General features: G+C 36.5%; 1 protein-coding gene across 1 annotated transcript in view; it reads right to left on the bottom strand.

Moving 5' to 3' along the window:
* Dthd1 (death domain containing 1) overlaps window positions 1–23446 on the bottom strand; it is a 71189-nt gene that overhangs the window by 5330 nt on the left and 42413 nt on the right. The window contains exon 9 of the mRNA XM_031341003.1: window positions 991–1048. Coding sequence (XP_031196863.1) covers window positions 991–1048 — 58 coding nt within the window. The remainder of the gene's footprint in view (window positions 1–990; window positions 1049–23446) is intronic.

Here is a 23446-nt window from a genome sequence, read left to right as displayed (position 1 = left end):
GATCATGCTTCCATGGGACACTTTGGTGGTACCTGGAACTTTCTAATACACATAGAGGAGGAGGAGTGGACAATCTGATGGTCTTTGACAATAGCAGCTGTTATGTTTTTATTTGAACATCAAATTCTTTAAAAGTTAATTTTCTGAGATTTTACCTACTTTACTTGTGTGAACTACACTTGCTCTCTTTTTAAAAAGAACCTTCTTGATAAAGTATATAATAGTGAAATTTACTTCTAATCTCTACCAAATGCAGTTCAGAAGTGGCTGCGTTTTCTGCAATAACCTATAAGGACTGCTAATCAGAACTATGTTCCATTCCTAGTGGACCCAATAAAGTGTAGAGAATGACCTGATATTTTTGAAGAGTATATGTCATAGGATTAGTAGATTTAACATTATCAAATAACACATTTAAAAGCTAAAACACTAAAAATGTCAAATCCTATATGGAAATTTGCATCTTTGTTAAGTAGCTACATATTTGTTTATTTGCAACCTAACTAATTATGAATAACCCCATCCAAATATTTTTCCTCTGTTTTCAGAGTCCAAAGTGCCCAGCATTACACAATGGAACCTACTGCTTTGTTTCAAATGAATACATACCTCAATTTCACATCTTCAGACATCTAAATTTGGCCTTCACTAATGGCACTAGATACTGCCAACTGAAAGTCAAAGTTGGAGTTGAACAGTTTTGCAATAGTGCAAAGCTATAGTGTATTTACCAACTTGAAAATTTTCTTGCCATCTGAGCAAAATACTTTTTAAAGCTCACATTTCTATGAGTTTCAATGTGTTTAAATATATATACACTTGCAAATGCTATTTTGGGTTATACATGCATCAATTCCCAAAGAAGTGCATTGCACTTTCAAGCAATGACAGTGTCATTCTCTAATTTCTTTTATATAAAAGAACCCAGACATATGTAAACTAAAAAACAATAAAGAGCAGTATGACAAGGACAGAGCCAAGAGTCCTTACCGAGAGGGTCTGTAGAAACTCTTTTGGTGCTCTGTGGACGGTTGATTACTTTTTCATGCTGTTCAGAGACAGAGAAGCAGAATAGGGTAAGAAAATTACCTGCAGATGAACAAGATACAGTCTCCACCCAAAACTCACCATGTTTACAAGATTCCATTTGCATACCTTGCAAACTAAGACTTTGTGTGTAGGTGAATGTTCAGCAGTTGTTTTCCTGTGGTAGGGCAAATTACAGCTACCCAAATGTTTCAGGAAATTCACACTTAGAAATACACATTTAACTATTTTCATAGAAAGCACATGAACTCCAAACAAATTTAAAATTGAAGATCATTAAAATTAAAGTTCACATTAATATTCATAGAATCTACATGGGCTAGGTTCTAGACCATAACATTCAACTCATGACTTGAAGATCATTAAAATTAAAGTTCCCATGAATATTCATAGAATCTACATGGGCTAGGTTCTAGACCATAACATTCAACTCATGACTTGATACCTAGTAGGGAATCTAATCTTGGTTTTGGTAAATGAATGAATGAATTAATTAATTAATTAATTAATTAATTAATTGTGCATATAAAGGGTACACAAAACCAGTTAAGTTGTTATGTATGTATGTTTAAAACTAATATTTTCCCAGAATTAATCATGTAGTTAGTCATTACTTTATGAAACTACCTGAAGAACAGTTTGTACACAGTTAATTTGGAAGAGTAAAAAAATGGCACAGGACACAAAGCAAAACTATCCATGTTTGAACATCTATTTATAGGATGAGACAAAGGGTTCCTATGGAGGTTGTGTCACCCCAGTCTCTGTGACTATAACTTATATCTTGATCACAGAAGTTCATTGCAATTTCATTTGTAGTGGCATAAACTATAACTGACCAAGATGTTCTTAAAACAAGTGAAATCAGATTGAATTTATGAAAAAGTGCTTACTAAAAGATAAATGAAAAATAATTGAAGGATTAAAAAGGGATAAAATTAAAACATTCAACAGATTCTAAATAAAAGTTATTAGGGTTTTATGCTAACTGCATATTAGGGTTTCTCTTAGGACACATTCTTGAAATGACAGAATTTTATTTTCAAAATGTAAAATATTATTAGTGATTGCTGGTAGGTAAGTATCAAGGAGATATTAATACAAAGTGGTCTTTGCTGTAATGAACCAGTCCTGTACCTTGATGGTATGATAGGTATGTAATTAATCAAGCTACTAAATTGCACAGAGATACACATAAACATGGATGATGTCACCTTCCTGGCTTTAACAGTAGAGTGTAGTCATGTCTCATATGACTCTTGAGGAAAGTCGAAGAAGGCATATCTGTATTAACTTTCCAATTTCCTACAAATCTACAAAGTTTTCCTTTACTTTTTCTTTGTGTTCTAACACCAAGGTAGAGTTACACTGCAACACTCCAAGTTAAAACACAAACAAACAAAAACACTACCTTATAGCAATGATACAAAAATGATAAAATATTAAGTGTTACTCTGGCACATCCTAGGTACTTAATACAACATGTTTGCTGAATCTGAAAATTTATTTTGAAGGCATGGTTTTCATAGATGTTCTATGGAAGAATATAAAACTTCCATTAAGAAGTTTCAATAGGAGCAAATTAAGAAAGGAGAATATATTCAAGTGTACTGTACTTCAACAAAAATAAATTTGGATGTATCAACTATGTGATAGATTATAAAAAACTGAAATATAAATGTCAGTTTACTTATCTCTTTAATTTAACTTATATGTATGCTAGAGTTGTGTGTGCTGGTGGGAATATATGCACACAGACATGTTCAAGTGTTCTTTGAGGCTTTGGTGTCAGATGCCATAGAGTTATATTACATGTGTCTGTGAAACAAACTATGTAGGTGCTGGGATCTAAACTCTGTTCCTTTTGATTAAGCAGCAAATGTTCATAAACTCTGAGCCATCATGTCATGTCCATAATATAATAGAATCTGACTCCCCTTCAAAGGGTATTTCATGAATGAGGCTATGTCAAAATGTTGGAATCAAATTACTTTTATTATATATCAGTAATTTGTTTCTGCTCCCAATTCTTTTTTGTTTAGAGATTTCTCATATCACATTGATGCATTACAACATTTCTAATGCTTAAATTCAGAGGGTTTTTTTTACATATATATGTCACACAGCCTCCTCATGAAGGACTATCTTCTAATTTTCTTTTCATTTTTGAGATTATGGTAACATTTCTGTCTTCACTACCACCCAACAACCCCTTCTGTACACTCCTTTCCACTCTTCTCCAAATTTATGACCTTTTATTAATAGTTATTGCATTCATATATTTATATACATACATATTCCTAAATAAAATTTTCTCAGTATTTATAATATAACTTGCATATATATCAATTTTTCAGTTCTGAAATTGTAAGATATTTTTAATGCTACCTTCCTTCCCTTGTTCTCTCTTACCTTTATTTACTGTCCCATCCACTCCCTGCAGAGTTTCTACTGGTGCACATAGTTCTTGGCTGTATGCTACTTTGCCTGGAGCATTGCCTTTGAAGTTTTCTGGAGTCCAGAATTGCCCCCAAGCCAAGATAGACTCTGCACGTTTCATGCAATCAGAAATTTCTTTCTAATGTCCTTAGAAGGTGGCCTACAGCTTCTTCTTGCCAAAGCCAGCTCTATTTCCCTACTTTATGTTTGCTTCTTACTTCTACTCAAATGGTGCCATTCTGTTACCCTAACCATCTGCTAAGGGAATGCTTATTATTGTTATTAGTAACATTTCTGTAGGTTAACCTAGCACGTTGGGTATGGTGAAAAAAACTTCATCATTTTCAACTTTCATGGCACATGTAAATTGCTGAATAAATCAAAACCTAGCTCTAAGTTTTCAAACCTTTTCTTCACTACTCTATTCTCTCACAAAAGAGAATAGCAAGAGTTATATAGGAGCGTTTACCTCACTATAATCCTCTTAATTACATAAACATAAAATATAAGTAATTTGGATATGTACAGGTGTGACATGTTTATACTGCTGTTTATAAACCCTCTTCTCATAAAAAGAAGTTTTTAAAAAAACTAAAACCAGAATCAGCCACTTAGGCTTGAGGGAATTGAATACTGAGTTTGAAAGTTTCTATTGTGAGGATTCCAACCACTACTGACTATTCTTTCCATCCTGCATAAGTATAATCATCTTACTGAATTCTTAAAGTTACTAAAGAAGTTAATCTGTGAATTGAGTTGCTTTTCTTTGCAATGTTCAACAATCTAGCACAGAGGCAACATAGAGGCACCTATTACACTCTCCAGCATTGTGTCCCTTAGCACCTACAATTTTCCCCTTTGTAGGTCTTTTCACTGTGCTAGATTGACCCCTGATCCATCTTGACTTTTCTGTTTATGCTAACTATCTTTGTATGTTGGCAATCACAAACTCTTTTACTTATTGCAATATAAGGATATATTTATAAATAGATGATAGAGAGAGATAGATAGATAGATAGATAGATAGATAGATAGATAGATAGATGGTGGATAAATAAATAGATAATAGTAATCCTACTGTTTTATAGATTCTAGAAATAATTCCTCCTAATTGTTACTCTTTTACAGCAATGAGATGAAGACAGAGAGAAATTATAATGAATTTTAAGTGACATGGTTCAGGGCCGCTCTTGGCACATAATGTATACTCAGTAGAAATCCCAGTTTTGGAGAAATGGCTGTCATCTTTGCATGTATAATGGGTTTCTACAGCACTAACATTCTAATACAGAGATGAGTGTTCAAAATTCCATCTCTAATTATAATGCAAGCAGAGGCTTGGGTAGAGAGAAATACCATTTCAGTCAATGTCACTGTTGCACAGTGTACCCTACACTGTGTCTCAGATCAACCATGAGGTATTGCAGAACATCTAATTTATGAAAGTGCTTTGGTCTGAGAAGAAAAAAAAAAACCTCAGCATTTCAATGTCAGCCAGGATCTATACCTATTGTAATGTGCAATAGAGGAGCTTATAATGGCACATTCACTAGCCAAGCCAATATCAGTAGAAAAACACATGGGTAAGATCAAAGGGAAAAGCCATGCAGAGAAAGCAAGAGCTCACTATGGTGACATCATGTTATCCTTCCACCCTCCCAGCTTAAATCATTGAACATTGATCACAGTCGAGAACACAGCAGAGATGATAAGGGTGAATTAAGTCCAGCATCTACCAAAAAAAAGAATTCAAGGAAGCTAAACCATTTTCTGTACACATTTTAAATAGTTACATAGAAACAATAAAATAAAAATAGATCTTTGAGTCCTAGAGAAATAATCTATGTTAAATTATACCTTGGTTGGTAAATTAATTTCAAAGGCATCTATGGCAATATTGATGGAATTTGGTAAATGTACAACTAATGAATGCTAAATTTGTCTCATTTAGTTTCTACTGCACCACAGTATAGGAGTCTCTAGAGATGAGTATGTCTTTGTTAGAATGTCATGCTGAGATTCTCTCCTCTTTTGAGTATCCTTAAGCATTTATGCCATATACAATAATGAGTTAATAGCACTTTTTTATTACTCAAAAGTAAAATAGTCATAATATTTTTAACATGTATCTTGGGGCATTTAATCATAAAGATATATTTTGGAGGTACTTATTACAATATCTTGTGGTAACAGTCCCTTCATCTAGTTCTACCCAACACTCCTCACACTTCACCTTGCCACAGACATTATTGGTGACCACACTATTAATTTTGCTATTAAAATACATGTAAGTTAATACGATATGATTAGCAATAGACCAAAAAATGTATTTAATTGGTCTTAATTGGTCTTTGTCAGGATATCTTTAACATAGGTTTGATATATATATATATATATATATATCAATTTTTTAAAAGATTTTATTTATTTTATGTGTATGAGTACACTGTAGCTGCACAGATGGCCATGAGCCATCATGTGTGTGGCTGCTGGGAACTGAACTCAGGACCTCTGCCAGCCCTGCTCGCTCCAGCGTAATTCACTGCACCTGTCTTCAGACGCACCAGAAGAGGGAGTCGGATCTCATTACGGGTGGTTGTGAACCACCATGTGGTTGCTGGGATCTGAACTCAGGACCCTCTGAAGAGCAGTCAGTGCTCTTACCCGCTGAGCCATCTCGCCAGCCCCTATATATATCAATTAAAACACCATAATCCAGTTTTGTCATTTACCATTGCAGGGGTTTGAATGAGAATAGTCTCCATAAGCTTCTATCCTTGAACACTTGGTCTCCATTGTGTGGCTCTTTGTGGAGGATTAAGAGATGCTAGGCTAGTCAGTGGAAACATCACTAGAGACAAGCAGTTAGCTACAATGTGATTTGAGCTCTCTGCTGGTGCTTTAGCTGTATGCCTTCATGTCTTCTCTCTGCCCTCATATAAGCTGTGACCCTCTGAAACTGCAAGCTCAATAAACATTTTACTTTATAAGTTAAATTGCTTATAGTGCTCTATCACAGTGATAGAAAAGTAACTGATACAACTGTTTACTATATTTATTTTGCATAGAAGATTCTTTAATAATAGGTATCATTTGCATTTGAGTGCACTTATTGTAGCATAGTTATAAACTATCTTATTTTATAACACATGGCCCACATTGGTTTCTTAATGGCTTTACATTATAGGCAAGTTAGGGAGAATATTAATCAAAGAATATTAATCAAATATTAGTCTGTTATAAAAATAATGCTAACATAAATTCTACTGTATTTATAGTCTCAACATAACTGTCAGTTAAATAAGAGCCTATATCCGTACTGTCTCATTATTTCATTCCAAAGGTAAGACAGTAGTCTGACTAATTGCCATGCCTATTTCACAAGTGTAAACTCACCAAGGCAACATGGCTAGAATATTGCAAAACTAGACTTAAAGCTCCGGTCTCTTTAAAACTCCAACTTAGGAGATAATAATGTTCCCTGATCATAACATGAGTCAATATTTTTGATTAGTAACTATGTACTAAGAGTTACTCTAAGAAGTTAAATCCCTTAAACTATGCAGCAAGATAGTTTTGTGTGTATCTCATGACCTCATTATTACATTTATTTTACAAATGAAGAGAACATTTTTAAAGAAAGAAAACAATTTTGCCCACAATACACATTTGAAATGATAAACATACCATTCAATCTAGTATCATGCTAGAAAGTCAGATCCCGTACTTATAACTGTAAGATAAAATTTACATGTAAAATTGATATAACTATTCAGACACACCAGAAGAGGGCATTGGATCCCATTACAGAGGGTGTAGGCCACCAGGTGGTTGCTGGGAACAGAACTCAGGACCTTTGGGAGAGCAGTCAGTGCTCTAACTGCCTTATTCTAGCACCTCCTATACTGTATCTACCATTCATACATGCCAACCTTGCTTCTCTGGACTTTAAGGCAATATTAGCAAAGGAGCCAAAGTCCTGGCTAGCACTCAGCCACTTATGACCTTAAGTGAAGTATTCCCTCTTTTCTCATTTAGCAAGCAAGAATTATTACACCGGTTTGCATGTGATATTGAAAGGAGACATTGAATTATATCATGTTCCCTTAAAGCAATGCATAGTGTACAACAAAATGCTCAAAATATTACCACCAATTAATTATGGCTTTTAATTACTATTTCTTGCCTATTTAAAAGGAAGTTCACTTATATAAACAAAAAGAAACTCTATCTAAAAATAAGTGCAATTAAAACAAAACAGCATTGCTAAATTCTGTTGCTAGCCAAGATTTCTGAACCTGAGAGCAATTCTCAGCTACAAAGAGAGTTTTGCATGTGTTGGAGACATTCACACCAGCCACAAGATCAGAGAAAGGAGCTAAAAGGAGAACAGCTACTCACTATGTGAATTTTCATATTTTTTATTTAAAGATAATTTATATATTAACTTGAGAACTAAGTAAAAACACTACCAGTAACTCCAGAGGTTGAGGTCAAGTATTGGGTAATATAAACATCCTTTTTATTTTCAGGAATGACACCATTCAGTGTAAACATGTATTGACAGTGTTTGTGTCTTTTAAGCTTTAAAGAAAACTTTAATGGCATGGGAGTGATCAGGCATCAAGAGAACTCAACTTTTCTAAATCAGAGTAAGTCAGATCTAGCCTGTTAAAGGGATGACTACACTGTCTGCTCAGTAGATGTATGGACTTTGTCACTATCTTAATTAAACAGAAAATGCTACCAGCATAACATAAGCAACAAAGCCTTAAAAACCAACAAGAATATGGAAGGTTGTTTCTGTTGTATGAGCTGAAAATCTTCAGGTGAACAGATTAACTATCATCTAAGACTCTATTCCAAAGCTGAGTTTCAACAAAAGCATCCGACAAAGCATTCCAGCTGGCTCTAGATTTATCCGATACCCCAAGGGAAGAAGGGATTTGAGTGACAACTTGTCATTGTGGTAGAAGTGGCCAGAAGAAAGTATACAAAGACCTGGCTTATTCCAGGCACAGGTAGAGATGATAAAGATAAAAGAAGAATGCTTTCCTAGCTCCCTTGCCTTCTGAAACATTGTGTTACTGAGGTACACTATCTAAATAACTCTTTTCTTGAGTTCCAACTGGGAAGCAATGATTCATCCTACCTCCACAGTAAGCTCGAGGACAGATTAAAACTCTGTATATATGTTATGGTTGCTGGGTTGGTGTTTTATGGAACTCATAACAGTGGGAATGGGTGTGCACCTGATGCTTTGTGCCTGCACTTGAGACTCTTTTTCTCCTGTTGGGTTGTCTCACACAGATTCCGGATGTGGGCCTCTGCCTTATCTTATTGTATCTTGTTTTGCCTTGTTTGGCTGTTGTCTCTTGGATGCCTGCTCTTTTCTGAAGGGAAATGGAAGAGAGGTAGATTTGGGGGAGAGGCCAGGTAGGAGGGAGCTGGGAAGAGTGGAGGGAGGGGAAACTGTAATCAGGATGTATTGTATGAGAGAACAGTCTATTTTCAATTAAAAAAAATAAAAAAGTAAAATTGTTCATTTCCTCCTGGAGTGGGTAGTTTGGTTTGGATTCAAAGACAGTGGCAGAAGCAAAATGATTAGGATCTGTCTTTTACAAGTCAAAAGATAAAGAAAAAGGAGTCAGTCATTGAGCATAAAACATAAGCTAGCTGGTGCTCATTAGGGAACAGTAATGGTATTGTAGCCAGTTTTTGTCCTCAACATTTAGAAATGTTTTTGGAAGTATTTATTTGTAGATAAAATTATATGACATATTTTATTTGCTTTAAAACTTTCAGCACGAAGAAATAAAATGATGGGAGAAATGCCCACAAAAGTTTATTTCATGTATTTCACTTTCTGTGTTTTGATGCACATTTATATGTTTATGCACAAGCACACACAAGGATTTTTAAATAAAGATATTAAAAGAGGCTCCCATGAGCTGATATCCTGTTGTTGCTGTGATATAGATGCTCTGATGACTCTATAATCAGCATAGAATTTCCTGACAGCTTAGGAAGAAAGGTTGTGCGCTCACAATGAAAGGAAGTACCACATGGAGCGGCCTCAAGGCCAGGAAGAACCTACACTCAAGCTCTCTAGGGAACACAAGGTCAACAGAGTTCAGAATGATGTTTCTTTTCTTTTTTTCCTTTTTTCTTTTTCTTTTTTAAGGTATACTTCAAAAGTAGATATTGAGCAATTAAGTTTAGAAATGAAAACAATGTACTACCAATGTGGAAGTACCTCGAATCCTCACTTCTGCTTAGCTGGGGTTATTCTTTTTAAGCCTATGCTTATTTTATGACTGCTTCTTCATTTCTTTACCAAGGTTTGACATTGTAAAATGAATTTCATTATTTCTGAGGCATTAATCTGATTATGGTTTTGACAATAAGAAAAAAATAATTACTCTATTTATTAAAAACTGCAATGGATCATATGTTAGTGTATATGTAAATAATTTAGTTATAGCTACTATTCAGAGTCTATACCCAAATCTCCTTAATTTTGTTTGGTAAATATTTCCCTAAAGAAGCAACAACAGATCCAAGGGCAAGAGTCATTACTGATACAATAACTTAGGTTAAGTGACTCTGAAGTGGCCATGATTATAATGAGTAAGAGAAATGGAACAAAAGATGTTTCTTGGGAGCAAGGTATCTTGGAAAGTCTTAAGGAGTAAAAGAATGGGAGCCCATAAGAATGATAAAAGTCATTGATTTTAGAGGAAGTTCATGCTCTCAGTTATATAAATACTGGTCTTGAGTAGAAAATGGTATTGTTGGTAGGTTGCAAACTCGTCAACCACTCTGGAAATCAATCTGAAGGTTACTTAGAAAATTGAAAATAGATCTACCTGAAGACTCAGCTATACCACTCTTGGGCATATACCCAAAATACACCTTAATATACCACAAGGGCACATGTTCCACTATGTTCATAGTGGCCCAGCATTACCAGTCTTAGGAATATAGCCAAAAGATGTCCCACCAGGTCACAGGGGCACCTGTTCCACTATATTCATAGCAGCCTTATTTGTGATAGCCAGAAGCTGGAAACAACCTAGATGTTCCACTACAGAAGAATGGATACAGAAATTGTGGTTTGTTTACACAATGGAGTACTCCTCAGCTATTAAGAAAGAGGTCATCCTGAGTTTTACAGGCAAATGGATGGAACTAGAAAATATCATTCTGAGTGAGGTAACTCAGACCCAAAAGGACATGCTAATAAGTGGATGAATGTTATCCAAAACCCCCCCAAAAACAAAACAAACAAACAAACAAAAACAGAATACCCATACAGTCCACAGAACTCCAAAAGGTCAACAAGCTGAAGGACCCAAGTGAGGATGTCTAAGTCCCACTTGGGAGGGAGAAGAAAGCAATCACAAGTAGGGAGGGAGGGAGGGAGGGAGCGAGGGAGGGAGGGAGAGACCTGGGAGGGAAAGTGGACAGGGGAGCAGTTGGGGAAGGGGAGAGAGAAAGTTGATCTGTTATTGGGTGAGGGAAAAGGACTGAAGCCCTGAGCCAGCAGAAAGAATGGAAACAGACAACCTCATGAGATAGGTGGTTGAGGTGACCCTCCAGAATGCACCAGAGACCTGGGAGGTGAGAGACTCTCAGAACTCAAAGTGAGGGACCTTAGATGGAATGCCCGATGGTAGGAAGAGGGAACTTACAGAGCCCACCTCCAGCAGAAAGACAGGGAGGGCATCATGATGGAGGGAGGGCAATCCTACAGTCACAACTCTGACCCATAAGTGTTCCTGTGTGAAAAAATTACGGGGATGGAGATGGAGAGGACCCTGAGGAAAAGAAGGTCCAGGGAAAGGCCCAAAGTGGGATCCAACTCAAGGGAAGATCACAAGGCCTGACACTATTTCTGATGTTATAGAGTGCTCACAAAATGGACCTAGCATGACTGCCCCCTGAAACACCCACCAAACAGCTGAAAGAGTCAGATGCAGATATTTACACCGAACCAATGGACAGAAGCAGCTATCCCCTGTTGTTGAATTAGGGAAGGCTGAAAGAAGCTGGATCACCACCCAGACAGCATACACCAGTTGATATGAGGCCCCCAACACACATACAGTAGAGGACTTCCAATTCTGTGTTCATTCACAGGTGATACACCTAACTCTCAAGAGACTGGAGACCCTCGGGAGTTTAGAGGTCAGGTGGGTTGGAGGTTGGGGGATGGGGACATTCAGGTGGAGACAGGAGGATGGGGAGGAGGTATGGGATGTGAAACATTTGGAGATTGGACAAGGCAGAGGGAGGCAAATAAAATATAGAGTGTAAAAAAATGTAAAAATATGACAGTTCTTGCTGGCAAGGATGTAGGGTAAATGGGACATTAATCCATTCCTTCTGGGAATGCAAACCTCTGCATCCACTGAGAAAATTGGTGGGCAGTAGTAATGTAATTGCAAATAGAGCTGGCTTCAGATTCAGTTAGACCCCCTATCAAGTATATACCTAAAGACAATTCATCCTATTACATAGATACGGACGGGTTAAACCATGTTCATTGCTACTTCATTCACAATAGTCAGAAATGGGAAAGAACCTACTTATCTATCAATGGATAAAGAAACTGTACATTTTTACAATGGCTATTCCTCTGTTTTTTAAAACAAACAAACAAAACTAAAATCATAAAATTCACAGGATGAAATTCAAATGGATGGAGTTAGAAAAAATAATCCTGAAGAAGATAATACAGATATGCATTTGCTTGTATATGGATATAGTTAACTCTTCAATAAGCAGACCACAATCAATCTGTGTAACCATAAAGGCTAGGTGTGGTTAAGGAACTGGAGAGTGGAGAAATCCCTTGGAAGGAGAAATAGAATAGGTAGTACAGCTGGATGGATAGATGGAGGGAAGAGCAGGAATAATGCAACCAAATGGGAAGGAGAGGGAAGACCAGCATGAAGGAGGAAACAGAGGAGAGTTTGAAGTGGAAATTTCTGGTTTCTTTGGAGACTCCATTGTGTCATGTGATATTTTTCTGGTGTCTTATGAAGTGATGTTTTGCTGAGAACAGATATGTGGTATATTTCTGAAGCTGTCTTGAGAAAGGTCATATTGCTGGAGTGGATGCTTAAGAGAACATGTGATGTTTAAAAAGAATATAAATTAAGAGCCAAGATTTTAAGTTCTACTAAATACAAAACAAACAAACACAAAAAAGACTTTATATATTTATGTTGATTTAAGAAAATACTAAGCCGGGCGGTGGTGGCGCACGCCTTTAATCCCAGCACTTGGGAGGCAGAGGCAGGTGGATTTCTGAGTTCGAGGCCAGCCTGGTCTACAGAGTGAGTTCCAGGACAGCCAGGGCTACACAGAGAAACCCTGTCTCGAAAAACCAAAAAAAAAAAAAAAAAAAAAAAAAAAAAAAAAAAAAAAAAAAAAAAAAAAAAAAAAAAAAAAATACTAGTAGTGATGTATTATTTTGAAATATACAGTTAATATGTTTGGAAAAAAAAAGAAAATACTAGTAGTGATGTATTATTTTGAAATATACAGTTAATATGTTTGGAGTTATTTAAAATTTGTATTGAGAAAAATGTATGTATTTTCAGTATTGCTATAGACGAGCACCTACATAAGACTGTTAAATTGATTGTTGTTTTATATCAAACAACTTTTATAATGCTCATTTTTATTGTTAGAATATTTTATAAATTTTAAAGAATATGACAAAAAAAGATATTGTAGGTATTGAAGGGGGGTCTCTGGGAGGCGTTGGAGTACAAAAGGGAAACAAGAATGTGGTGCAATTCTATTTACTTAAAATATGTTTTTAAATGTTAACAAATTCAGATGAATTGAAATCATGTAATTTTTCTTATCATAATACAACAAAAGTTAAAATTAACAGCCCCTTAGGACAAACAACAATATGAACTAACTAGTACCCTCAGCGCTCCCAGGGACTCAACCACCAACCAAGGACTATACATGGTGGGACTGATTGTTCTGGCAGCATGTGTATAGTAGAGGATGCCCAAGTCAGTCATCAACGGGAGGAGAGGCCCTTGGCTCTGTGAAGGTTCTGTGCTCCAGTGTAGGGGAATACCAGGGCCAATAAGTGGGAGAGGGTGGGATGGCAAGCATGGGGAGGGGGGAGGCAACAGGGGTTTGTTCTTGATGTTTTTGTTTGTTTGTTTGTTGGAGGGGAACTGGGAAAGGAGAAATCATATGACATGTAAATAAAGTATCTAATAAAAAGAAAAAATAATAATAATAAAATAAAAAGAATATAAATATAACCTCACAGATAGTGAGAAGATGCTCTTGCATTGGTTTGCCTTGCAACGTTTCACAGGTCTTCCCTGATCTTCTCTTGAAGTTACTTTGTAGAGGGAAATGCAACAAAGAATTTCTTGTGGTATTCCAGCTGCTTCTTGCCACTTCCTCAGACTTGTGCCAATTAGGCAGAGCCTGGCAGTTTCTTCTCGATTGAGCCACTGCTAATGATTCATCTTTGGTGTTTGCCAACTGGACTTGACTGGCACTACTGATTCATGTTTAGGGCTTTTGACTGGACAACTGATACCTTGGCAATGAAGATTTGCATCTCCCCAAAGAACTACTTCTAAACAGGTTCACATCTCCCCATGTCCTAATAATCATTTTTCTCCCCTACCTTAAATCAGTGAACTAGAAGGGAGGCTGAAGAATTAAAGAACCCTTATTAAAGCAGATTTTGCAAAAATGCATAGCTAAAATTAAGGCCACTGAAGTTTTATAGAAAATAAAAAATGAATACAGTAGAAGCAATGTGTGTGTATGTGAGTGTATGTGTGAATAAAAGAAAAGAATCTAAACAGAATCACCAAATAATTAAGGAGATAAAGCCCCAATGAAACATCTTTCACCACCAAATAAAATTCCCCTGCCAGAAAATGGATTATATATTGTTGAGTTGTTGGCAAATGGGACTTACTTCATGGAAACCCCCAGCAATCCAGGTTATTGCTAAAGCTATTGTTTGCTCTCCACAAATTGATAGTAAGGCTGAAGATAACATCTACCCACCCCATTTAACACAGAGAAGCCAACCTTCTGCCTCTCTAGAAACTTCATCTCCATTTGCTACTGTTCATGGCCCTAAGGAGCATTCTGCATGCTATCGGAGGAAAATGATAAACACATACCCAACTACAAACCTGATATTTGAAATGGAAACCTGCCTGCAAGATAGACTGATGCATAAGTGGTACAAAGGCTGTAGGGATAACTAGCCACTATTGAATTGGACTTAAGACCCTTGCCATATGATGGAATTCATGCAGGCACTGTACAGATGTCCAAGAACCTGAGACTATACAGACCAGTGACCCAAGGGAAAAAATGTTAATGTTCTAATAAAGAAACATAACAATATAATGTCTGCTGTACTCACAGATCAGTATCTCAGTGTCAGAAACTCCCTTCTTTGGTGGATGGGAAGAAATAGAGAACCACAAAATGACAATGTGTAAAGAGTGAGAAATTTGGAACACTCATTTCTAAATAGGGTTTATTCATCAAATCCCTCCCGTCCGGGCTTAGAGAAGTCTGTGAAAGATTGGAATAGCCTGTGGGAATGCAGAGTAACAAGGAAAGAAGGCCTTGTAGATACAGCAGGACTGATGCACATATGAAGTTACAGAGGCTGTGGCAACCTGCACAATACCTGCATTGGTCTAAGCCAAATCTGAATGTTGAGAGAGGATGTGGACACAGCACCCATACCTGACCCAGAAGTTACCTTTAATTGATTACTGCGTGTGAAGGAAAAATAAATCTCACAGGGTACATAAGCCACACTGAAGGTCAGGACCAATGTCCAGCAGGTTATGGGCAACACAGAACGAGCTCAATCTTTTTTTTTTTTTTTGGAGGGCTTTGTGTTTTTTTGTTGTTGTTTCTTTGTGTGTTTATATTTGTTTTTTTTTCTCATAATTCTTTATCCAGGCTTTTCTTTTTCCTATAGATCATGTACTTATATGTTACGGTTTTCAGTTTTGTTTTTATGGGGTTTCTGTTCATAAAATTGTGTGTGTGTTTACATGTGTGTGTGTGTGTGTGTGTGTGTGTGTGTGTGTGTGTGTGTGTGTGTGTTTCTTGTGCTTTCTCTTTGGTCTTGTTTTTTCTTGTTTGTTTATTCTGTTCTCTTCTGGCTCATTTTTGTTTTATCTTATTTTACAATTCTAAATGTCTCTTTGTTTTCTAATAATAGCAAGCCAGAAAGGAGTAGATTTAGGTCAATGGGGAGGTGGGGAGGATCTGGTAGAGGATGAAGGGGTTAAACTATAACCACAATATACTGGATGAAAAACAAATCTATTCCTGTTTGTTTGTTTGTTTGTTTTTCGGGACAGGGTTTCTCTGTGTAGCCCTGGCTGTCCTGGAACTCACTCTGTAGACCAGGCTTGCCTCAAACTCAGAAATCCACCTGCTTCTGCCTCCCAAGTGCTGGGATTAAAGGTGTGGGCCACCACTGCCGGGCTCTATTCCATTTTTTTAAAAAGAAAAAAAAATGTTTGAAGATTTACAAACTACATTCTGAAAAAATTACCTTTTCGTTTTCTTAATCTACATTTTTTCAGAATTTCCACTAATAAAGACATGTTGGTGATAAACATTTAGGTTTAGATACCAGGAAATTTATAGCTCTATAGTGATTTGAATTTGAATTTTGTTGATGGCTATTTTCCCATAGGAGATTAAGACATTACAGTACTGTCTTCTATGTGGATCTTGATATAGATGGAAATGACTTACCTCAGATAGTTTTCTGTAGGTGTTTCCTTCCATGATTTTTTAAACCTTTCCATTAACTTCTTAAATGCTGTGTGTATTTATGTGATTATCCTCATTAAACAACACTGTCTAAGTGTTAACCTGTGCTCGCCCATGGTACCAGATTACAGGTACCTCCTCATCTTTTTGTCAAGAGTCTTGGCATTTGTGAAGTAACCTAGAAGCCTAGATTGGAAGGAATTTGTTTCTTTTCAGAATATTAAGCTTTACTTCTTTAAATACACAAGGATGAGAAACACTATCAAAATATTATTCTCTGGTAAAGTCTGATTATGCTACAGTGTTTGAGACTCATGTCTCACATTCATTGTGAAACCAGTTGCTCATATTAGTTAGCTTCAGGCACTAACTTTTGTCCTAATCCATTAATCCATCCTGCTAGCTGACTTAAATTATGGGGCTCCAACTGGTAGCAAGAAAAGTTATAGTCTCCGGAGTCTTGGATCTATCTGCCTTGTTCTTCAGTGCTGGGAACCATAGGGCTAGTCATTATTCACTGACTAGCTTGTTCAAAAATTGTTTGCTTAAAAACTTTGAGAATAGGAGTTACCATGAGTTTATATCTTAAAACTTTATATTAAACAGATGATTTAATTTATTATTTTAAGTTTTCATGAGATATTATATTTTTCTATATAGAACTAAATTTAAAGCTAATCAAATATATATGTGTATTTACATACATATACATATATATATATACATATATTCTGTCTGGGATTTTTGGGGGGGTTGGGTTATTTATATTTTTATCTTAATTATAGATATAATTTTTATGGACTCTATCTCATGGGACCAACTCATCATCCTTTATTTTACCTGATGATCTTACTTCTGTATCATGTCATTCTGACACAATTTACCCATTAGTTTCTCAATATCAAATTTAACTCTATGTATTTTTAATCAATTATCCAAAAAATATAAAATATTCTTACTGTCTATAATTTTACTTTAAAATTGGGAAAATGAATGATTTTATTTTGTTTCACTAGTGATTATTTGTGTGAATTATTATCTGCATATAAACCTTGTACTTTCTTGCTGTGTGAAAGTATTTCAATGTTTCTGTAGGTTCCTAAAGACATAAGTAATATTTAACATTCAAATACAATTTCATGGTTGATTGTTAAGAGAAGGTACAATTCTGTTGCTACCATGTTTCTTTGGAAAAATGCTTATAATATTGAATAATTCTGCAAATAAAAATTCATGACTTGACTTTTAAAAAAAATTCAATTTTCTTAAAAGCCAAGTCACTGACCTTTATATCAGAATATTTAACCCTATAATATAACATTTTATTTTTATTATTATATTTTTCATTATTAAAACCAACATGCCAGATTTCCCCTCCCACAAGTCCCTTCAGATCCTTTCTTTCTCCCTCCCAACTTTTAGTTCTTTCTTAAAAAAGAAACAAAAACACAATACAACAAAACTCTCCTCGAACAAGAAACCTTTAAACTACATTGAAAAATTGGGGGGAAAATCCTCAAAACACCAAATAAATGCACACACAGACAAACTGAGCAGTCTAATTATATATTGGTCAACTATTCTTGAACATGAGACTTGTTCTGGAGTGGTTGATATACCCAGTGCCGGTCTATTGGAGAAAACTGATTTTCACTCTCCCAGAAGGTGTAAGTAAAAGTCCACTTGTTAACTTTTAGCTTAATGTCTAGGTTTCCATTCTTTTCTTTATATAAAAAAATACAATAAAATAAAGTGCAATAAGTCAAACTATCACACTGAAGTTGACCAAGACAAGCCAACAGAAGGAAAAGAGACCAAGAGAAGGCAGTAGAAATAAAGATCAACTTATTCACACACTCAAGAGTCCCATAAAAACACTAAACTGGAAGCCATATTATATTCACTGTGGGCCTGGTGAAGATCCATTCAATCAATGTACATGCTACTTCAGTCTCTGTGAGCTCATATGAGCTATGCTCACATAGATTTACAAGGCCTTCTTTTCTTGGTGTCCTCTATCCCTTCTGTTTCTTAAGTTCTCTCTGCCTCCTCTATCTGGAGTTCCCCCAAGTTGTAAGGGGAGGGATTTGTTGAAGACATCTCACTTAGGAAGGACTGAATGTCCCAAGGTTTCTCATTCTCTGTATAATTAAACATAATATTTCAATTTACTGAGATGTTAGTGAACTCATTCTCTGACTGACAGAGGGTAGATCAGAAAGCAATACAGATGTTGCTGAAATTGACTTCAGTGTAGAAAACATGGAACTCAGTTCTAGAAAACTCTAAAACTGTTGTAAGTCCAATGTTTCTGCAAAAACAGCAAAGCCCAATTACTCTGTTTTTTTCAGATAGGGTTTAATGCATACATACATGCATACATGCACACACATATATGTATATACATATATGTGTGTGCATGTATAAAATATATATTATATACAATATACTATATGCTTATATTTTTTCCTAACTTGTTTTCTTAATATCCAGAAACAGTCTAATGAAGTACTTCTTAAAATAGTATTTATATTTATTCTGAAAATTTTACATATTGTATAGAATATATTTAAATTATATCTGCAGCTTCCTTCTCCACTCTAACTTCTCCTTGGTCTCCCAACGTATTTTCCTTCCAATTAAGTTTCAATTTACAACCCACTGAGTGCATCTAGTGCTACCCACCTGTGCTAGTGACACTTTTGTTTTTAATCTTAATATAATTACATAAAATAACTTCATCTGAAAACTGTAAGCAATGCTAAGGTGCTTGTGACCATGATAAAATTTCTCCCATCTCAGAATCTTCTAATTTACTTAGTTAAGATTCCTTTAGCAGTTCAGGTTCTTGGAAAAAAAATTTTTTTCTTTTTTTTTCTTTTACTAGATATTTTCTTTATTTACATGTCATATTTCTCAGTTTCCCCTCCAAAAACAAAAAGCAACAACAAGAACAAACCCCTGTTCCCTCCCCCCTTCCCTCTGCTCGCCACCCCACCCTCTCCCACTTACTGGCCCTGGCATTCCCCTACACTGGGGCATAGGACCTTCACAGGGCCAAGGTCCTCTCCTCCCATTGATGACCAACTTGACCATCCCCTGCTATACATATGCTGCTGGAGCCATTCGTCCCACCATGTGTACTCCTTGGTTGGTGGTTGAGACCCTGGGAGCTCTGAGGGTACTAGTTAGTTCATATTGTTGTTCGTCCTAAGGGCCTGCAAACCCTTCAGCTCCTTTGGTCCTTTCTCCAGCTCCTTCATTTGGGGACCCTGTACTCAGTTCAATGGATGGCTGTGAGCCTCTACTTCTGTATTAGTCAGGTACTGTCAGAGCCTCTCAGGACACAGCTATATCAGGCTGGATTGTCCTTCCTTAATGTGGACACTTCATTCCTTCTTAAAAGGGGGAACAAAATACCCATGGAAGGAGTTACAGAGACTAACTATGGAAAAAATATATTTTAAAAATCATTTTTAGCATGGTAGGGAGTAGGCAAGGAATGTCTCAAACAGAGAGAAAGTGATGCTTTTGATAAACCAGCTCTTACAGTAGCACATTCACAGTTCCTCCCTCTAACCTATTTAATGTGGTGGAAGAGCAAATGTTGCGACACTTTTTTTTTTTTAACTAGAAATGGCATGACAATATGTCATGAGTTCACAGGGTCTTTTTTTTTAAGGAAGTTCAGTCTCAGGAGAAGTTAGGTCAGGATTGCTTATGTAAGCCTGCGACTGAGGTATTACTCAGAACCCCAGCCTTAGGTAGACGCCAGCTCTGTGACTGGGGCCCTGACTGTATTCAAAGCAAAACCGCCAAACATGTGGGAGAATTACAAGGCCATCACAACCCAAGATGACGAAAAACAACCAAATGTCACATAGACAGCCATCTGGGTAATTTCAGAAGCACATGTTCTGGCACCAAGCACTCTAACCACTTCCTTCCACTTAAAAACTCATTTTGTTTTAAAGGTGCTTTCTTTCTTCCAGCATGCAAATGCGTGTAATGTCAACAGAATGTTCTGGAACATTTCTGAAAAGAGTTGCTTCAGGCACAGCTTAGAAATGATTTACTGGAATTGATTGTATTAGGAGGCCTCAAATTTTCACCTGTATTGCTGACATGGTCGTTTTCAGAAGGATTTCTTGGTTACCAAAGACCATTATGACCAGCCAGATCATTTTTCAAACCTCAACTCAACTTCCTACCCACCATATGAATAGTATACATGATGCTTTTCATCGATGGCATCATGGAGTCTAGATATTTACTATTTTCATTACTTTAGCTGATGCTTTCCCAGGACTGTAGTCAAAGAGGCTTCTTGTCTTGTGTTTCTTCTCTGTCCTGAAGGTAATTCACTGTTGGTCTTCTGTAACTTTTCTACTTTAACACACGTCACCAATTTTGTTTATTCTCTGATGCTAATTCGTTTCTTTCCTTAACATGTCTCACTTTCTCCTCATTTTATTATCTATAATGTAAGCTGTATTTATTAATACATTTGTTGCATCTAACTATGCCAAGCATTGTTCCACATCCTTCTTACTGAAAAATGAAGGAACAGAACGGAGTTCCCCTGCAGTCACAGAGCTTACTTAAATTCTTGCCATGTCAATGTTTCTACAATATAGCTAACACTTGAGGCCCCAGGGCTTTAGAGGGAAACACAGTTAAATCAAAGAAGAAGGCTCTAGAGTGCTGGGTTAAGAATCCAGAAATATATTTGCTATTAATTAGATTCGAGAATGTAGAACTTGACCATAAGATGAAGATTGAGTTATTGACATATAGGTAGATGTTAGGAGGACCATTCAGGACAGAGAAATCATTTAACACAGACTTAAATTGGAAGCCAGGGTAGAGTACCCTACAAGCAGGGACAGGCTAACTGTGGGATTGTAGCTGAACAAGTGAAGAGGATGAGATACAAAGGCCTGGAATCAATAGCCAAGCAGGCTATGTAGAGACTTTACAGTAGCTTTCCCTTATGAGTGCTGTGTATTTTCTGGATTCAGCATCCTTTAATCTCCATGGTATCATGGTCAGTTGTAGTTAAAATTATTAATTAGGAATACCAGAGATAATAGATAAATCTTATAGAACTTTTTAATAGTAAATTATCAGTTGTTCCATTTTATTGTTAGTTGTGCTTATTTATACCTTACTCTGTCTAATTTATAAACTAAACTTTCTCATAGCTATGGATACCTTAAAAATGTTATTTACTTAGGTTTCAATAATTTCTAGCACCCACGAGGAATCACAGTGTGTTGGTTTGAACATGCTTGGCCCACACTATTAGGAGGTGTGGCCTTGTTAGAGGAAGTGTGTCACTGTCAGGGTGGGCAATGAGACTAGCCTCCTAACCATGTGAGAGCCAGTCTTCTCCTAGCAGCCTTCACTTTGTGGATTCAACATGATTATAGGAATTTGCTAGCTGTGAATACATATAAACACAATTCCTAATTTAGGGAAATAGCTACACAGTACGTTTTGGCTTTTAGGACTGTATAAGTCGGAGTTCTCTAGAGTCACAGAATTTATGGAATGTTTCTATATATTAAGGGAATTTATTATAATGACTTACAGTCTTTAATCCAACTAACCCAACAATGAGCAGCTGTAAATGAGAAGTCCAAGAATCTAGTAGTTGCTCAGTGCCACTTAGCTAGCTGTTTCAGCTGGTCTTCTGTATAAGCTGGAATCCTAAAGTAGGTTCCAACAGATGTGTTGACAATTAAGTGTAAGCAGTCAAAGAAGACTGAGTCTTCCTTCTTCCAATGTCATTATGTAAACCTCCAGCAGAAGGTGTGTCCCCAGATTAAAGGTGTGCACCACCATGCCTGGATTTGGGACTTGCTTTGTCTCAGGCTGGCCTTGAACTCAGAGATCTACTTGTCTTAGTCTCCTGGGATTAAAACTATCTTCCACCTTGCCTGAGCCTAAGTTTTTCATGGTCATTATGCCTCAAGATCTCCATGTTAAGATCTGGGTCAGAAGCCTGAGCTTTCCAGTTTCAAGATCTGGATCACAGGTGTGCCCTCCATTTCTGAATTACACTCAATTCCAGATATAGTCAAGTTGACAACCAGGAATAGCCATCACACTTGGAACATATTTCCTGCACATGAACGGAGCCTTTTCTCTGAAAAAAAAACAGAATCATGTTGCAGTGTTTGCAACAGATATGTGATTTGACGGATGCTTTGAAAGATGCCTTGCCTTCTAAATCAATGGTTGTCAATCTTCCTAATACTGTAACCCTTTATTATAGTTCTTCATGTCATGGTGACCCCAAACAATAAAATTATTTTCCATTTTGCTGCTACTTCATAACTATAATTTTGATACTGTTATGAATTGTAATGTAAATACCTGATATGCAGGATATGTGACCCCTGTGAAAAGGTTGTTCAACGCCCAAAGGTATCATGACTGACAGCTTGAGAACTGCTGCTCTAAATGAAGGATGGGCATAGAAAGGCCAGCCAAGCTTTAGACTGTGATCACTATTCTTTCTCGTCATCTTAGATGGATTTGTGATTGCTGGAAAACACACCTCTAGTGTCTACAAGGGTGTGTACAGTGACATTAGACTGAGAATGGAAAACTCACTCAGAACGGGGGCTGCAAAATCCCATGGGATAGAGGGTCCAGACTAAATTAAAATGTAAAAAGGAAAAGGAACATCGGGTCCAATAGTTGTTTCTCTCTGATTCCTGAAGTATTTAAATAGTAAAACACCCCAATGCTGTACCAATAAACCACCCTTGTCACCAAACCTTCCTGTCCTCATGGACTTTCACCTTTATCCGAGCCAGAATAAATCCTTCCTTCCTTAGCTTGTTTCTCATAAGTTCCCAGTGACAAAAAAAAGTACATATTATGCAATTTATACAGGAGCATTATTGTACATTAGACTCTTGGCATACCAAACAGTTTCTAAAGGAGTTAATCTCTGAATAAGCAAAATGTAGAGGTCGAAGGGTGTCAGGTATTCTCTCAAACAGGAAACAAATAAGTATAAGTTACAGCTGATCTTCACTTTGAGGAACCTCAGTCTACATTAGCATTTTACTCTGTGATTGCTTGTGTGCAAATATATGTGACTGCATACACACAGAGCACATAGTGA

The sequence above is a fragment of the Mastomys coucha genome, unplaced genomic scaffold, assembly GCF_008632895.1.
Source record: "Mastomys coucha isolate ucsf_1 unplaced genomic scaffold, UCSF_Mcou_1 pScaffold22, whole genome shotgun sequence".
Lineage (NCBI taxonomy): Eukaryota > Metazoa > Chordata > Mammalia > Rodentia > Muridae > Mastomys > Mastomys coucha.
Note: the sequence above shows the minus strand (reverse complement) of the source record. Positions and strands in the feature narration are given on the sequence as shown.